The 4,133-nt window shown below is 43.7% G+C and overlaps 2 protein-coding genes across 2 annotated transcripts in view; both read left to right on the forward strand.

Moving 5' to 3' along the window:
- Window positions 1-935, forward strand: part of PCYB_146820 (translation initiation factor SUI1) — a gene marked incomplete at both ends in the record, with an annotated part of 2,120 nt that extends 1,185 nt beyond the window's left edge. Inside the window, one exon of the mRNA XM_004225153.1 lies at window positions 897-935. Within this exon, the coding sequence (XP_004225201.1) occupies window positions 897-935 (39 nt within the window). The remainder of the gene's footprint in view (window positions 1-896) is intronic.
- A 2,304-nt stretch (window positions 936-3,239) lies between these two features.
- On the forward strand, window positions 3,240-3,923 carry PCYB_146830 (ubiquitin-conjugating enzyme domain containing protein; the record flags this gene model as incomplete). Its single annotated transcript, XM_004225154.1, has 1 exon — window positions 3,240-3,923. The coding sequence occupies one exon, from the start codon at window positions 3,240-3,242 to the stop codon at window positions 3,921-3,923; it is 684 nt and encodes a 227-aa protein (XP_004225202.1).
- Window positions 3,924-4,133: the final 210 nt, after the last annotated feature.

Consider the following 4,133-nt stretch of genomic DNA (forward strand, 5'->3'; position numbering starts at 1 on the left):
TACCAAAAGATAGTAAAAAACCGTCTTCACGTATAACACAACGGACACACTCGAGTGACAAACAGATCTGTGGAGTAAATGGAGTCGACGATTGAATTATCCAGATAGATGAAAAAAAAAAAAAAAAAAAAAAAAAAATGTACATATCGCACAGCCAGTAGGAGCAGCACATCATATAAAAAAAGAAGAAGGGAAAAAGAACACGAACCCTGGCCAGTGTGGCCTTTATATACTTAAAAAAGAGAGCGATCAATTATGAAATGCAAGAAGCAAGCAAAGCACAGCAGCATAGCTTCCAAGCCAAGGAGAGAAAAGAGAGAGTGAGAGAGAGTTGCTAGGGGAGAACATCATATGACAAGTTTTTAGGAAAGAGGGTTAGCTAACTGTCTTTCCAAACAGCATTGTGTATGATTGTGAAGGAAGCGTATGTGTGTCTCTGCATGTATTATGCATTATGTGTGTATACGTACATACACAAATAGGTACATAAACACGTACATAAGTACATGCATATAAGTACATACATACCTGTATGCACATATGTTTATGTGATTGCATTTCGCGCGTTTTGGAGCCACTCAAGCGTTTATTTATTTACGACACACGCTGGACACCTTTTGCACACGTTTGCGCGAGCACAAAAGAGGGCCGTGTCCGAGAGGGCGGCGCAGCAGAAAGTTAGCCAAATAATTACCGCAAGAGTTGAAGCAAGAGATACGGCAATAACAGTCGCAGTAAGAAAGGAGCTCTGCCGTGTCATATGTGCATGTGGTGGCCGAACATTTCACGCACAAGAGACCCCCCCGGACTGTGCATGAACAACCTGCACGTGCATTCGCACACATTATGTAGATACACGCGGACGCATGCATAAAATATCTCTCTCCCCTATGCAGTATATTCACATATGCCTGTACAATACTCTGTACGCCTAGACAAACTTTTACCAAAGGTGCACGCAGTGTTTTTTTTCCCTTTTTTTTTTTTTTCTTTTTTTTTTTTTTAAAGGTGCACGCAGTTTTTTTTTTTTTTTCCCTTTTTTTTTTTTTTTTTCTTTATTATTTTGCACCAGCGACGTTGCATGCAAATGTATTACTCTCATGCAATGTGACGTAAATTTTTACATAAAAGGATAAGATCCATGTATAAAGTTTTTTTTTTTTTTTAAAGACTTGCGCAAATGAAAGAATATTAAGAGGTTGAAAGAAAGAACAAAAAAAGGATTAGAAGTACTGAGGGGGGAGGGACGTGGGAGGAAAGTAACGAATTGGCGAGCGAACAAGGTGGGCCAAATCAAAAGTATACGTGCGTGATCCGTGATAGTGGTCTGGGTTGCGACACGGGAAGGAGACCTGTTGTTTAGCACTTTAGTGGGTCCATTTGTGGGGTTGTTTTAAGTACCCGTTTCTTTCGCTTTAAATGTTTTTCTATCCTTTGAGAAGGGGCAGAAAAATGGGGCATTCCCGTTTTTGTCAAAATGGGAGAAGCTTCTCGAAGGGCTAAGCGCGTGGGGGGAAAATGAGAAAAGCGCTGTATAAATTTTTTGAGCGGATGTACAATATGCACAGTGTATAAATTGTGGACCGTGTAGCGGCGAAGTGTCCTCTTTGTGGAGGCCCTATTTTGGTCAAGACCAAACGGGTGGAAAAAGACTCACGGGAGGAAACAAAACGGGGGAAAAACCCGACTAGGCGCTTACGTCAAACTGTTGCTCCGCCCGTTTGCCAATTCGAGTGCCACTTTCCAATTTTGTGTGAAACATCCCCCCCCCTTGCAACAATTTGTTCGCCCTGTCCGCTTCTTAATTAGTTCGTTTTTTCTCCCCACGGAAAAATATAGTCAGCCGGGCCACCAATTACATGGTGAAGCAGCAATTCGTTTGTACTGTTGCGCTCCCCGTGCGCGTAACTTTTTGGCTGTATTTCCGGCAAAGTATGGATGGATAAAAAAAAAAAAAAAAAAAAAATCGCCTGAACATTTGGCCACGCTTTTGTTAACTTGTGTGCCATGCGGAGTGCACTTCCATTTGTGCAACAATTTTTGAGCGGCCCATTTGGTTGACCTCTTCCGACCGTAGAGACAACTTTTGCGAAGCGTGATCCGTCCACCCTAGCGCGCATCAGTTATACTACGTTTGATACTTTCTGCCTTCATACCGAAAAAAAAAGAGTGGAAAGGAATGCCGCAAAAAGGTGATTATTTATGAGGAGTAGGGATTTTTTTTTTTTTTTTTATTACCCCTCCCCCCAACGCGTTACACACAGGTGTTGCAAACAATTGCGCTGAACATTTGGAAAAAAAAAAAAAAAAAAGAAAAAATACGCACATGGGTGTATCTTTGCATGTCCACAGGTGTGTATATGTACATATATAAATACATGCGTGCGTGGAATTTTTCCCTCCCCCGTCTGACATCCATCCGTTCGCACAGCCGAGGAAGGGGAGTTACGCAAACTGGGAGAGACCATGTGGTACGACAATGAACGGGTCCCAGAAGAAGAGGGGGTAAGTAAACTACTCGTTGGAAAAACATTCGCCTATTTTCCCAAATATCCGGACGATGAAAATCGTCATGTGTTGCAGGGGGAGGAGCGATACGGAGAGGGAAGAGCGGAAGGCGATGTGGCCCATGGGGGGAATGCCAATATAGTGGATAACATGGAAACTATGGACAATATGAATAGTGGGGGAAATGAGGGGATCATGGAGACGATAGAAGATGTGGAGGAATCGCACAGAGGGGATGAGGTGATGAAAGAGGGCAATGGGGAGAACATGCAGAACATTGAAGGAGTGGACAGTGTGTTCTTCAAGGAGAAGGAGTATGTACTAATACAGCAGAGACTGGGAAGGACGATTATTCCACTAAACCCAGAGCTACTGGCACAGTCCACAATGGAGCAAGAAATCATAGATGGGTACCTAAGCGAGATCCACAAAAATGTCGGAAAGTATTCAATCCTAACAGAGTATTCCTTTTTAATGAAAGAAATGCCAAGGGGAATATACTGCCTTCCACAAGAAAATAATTTATTAGTGTGGGATGTATTCATAATTTTATATAGCACGGTTTATAAGAAGGGGAAATTTAAAGCGCAGATCAAATTGGGAGAAAATTATCCACAAACAATTCCTGAAGTATTTTTTTGTCTTCTGTTTTTCATCCTTGTGTAAATTTTCAAACGGGAAAATTAAATTTGGGAAAACACTCAAAAGAATGGACTCCAAAAAGTCATTACATGTCGTTAATATTTCTGTACATGAGAAATATTTTTTATTTGCAAGATGAATATAGTAAAGAGAATATCGAAAATGAGGAGGCTTACTTTTTACTGAACAATGACCGCGAGTCGTTTCTTCGGAAGGTTAACGAGTGTGTGCATACATCGAATGAGAAGCTGCATCACCAGGTAGACAATTACATGTTCAATTTTGATGCTGAGGTGGCTAGCCGGGAAATCTCCGATATGATGGAGCAGGTGAAGGACGACCCCCTGTGCAGCAGGAAAGCAGAGGCGTTCATACACTGGCTCATCAACGACTACGCGGGGGGGCCCAGTGGGGAAAAGCCCAGTGGGGAGAAGCCCAGTGAGGAGAAGCCTAGTGAAGAGATACCCAGTGAGGACCCGGCCAGTGACGAGATACTTAGTGAGGACCCGCCCAGTGAGGAGATACTCAGTGAGGACCCGGCCAGTGACGAGATACCCAGTGAGGACCCCCCCAGTGACGAGATACCCAGTGAGGACTCGCCCCGCGACGGCGCGGCAGAGGAGGGGGCCCCCCCGAATGAAGTGACCCCCACGAATGAAGTGGCCCCCCCGAATGAAGTGACCCCCCCGAATGAAGTATCCCCCCACCATGACAACGACAAGCGCGAAAACGAACATGACGACACAACATCCGTGGATGCTACCGCCGTTTAGTACCTCCGGAGGGACAGAAAAAAGAAGTAACACATGCAGTAGCGTTGCACACTTGGGTGGTTAAAAGGAAAAAGAGGTCTATCGGGGAAATGAAATAAAAAAATAAAAACATGGCCATCTTTTGCACGCTTGAATTAGCGAACAAATAATCAGTCAACAAATGCACATTTTTAAGGCAACCGGGTGATGCCTACTCGTGGACGCATCACA

This window comes from Plasmodium cynomolgi, chromosome 14, assembly GCF_000321355.1.
Source record: "Plasmodium cynomolgi strain B DNA, chromosome 14, whole genome shotgun sequence".
Taxonomy (NCBI): domain Eukaryota; phylum Apicomplexa; class Aconoidasida; order Haemosporida; family Plasmodiidae; genus Plasmodium; species Plasmodium cynomolgi.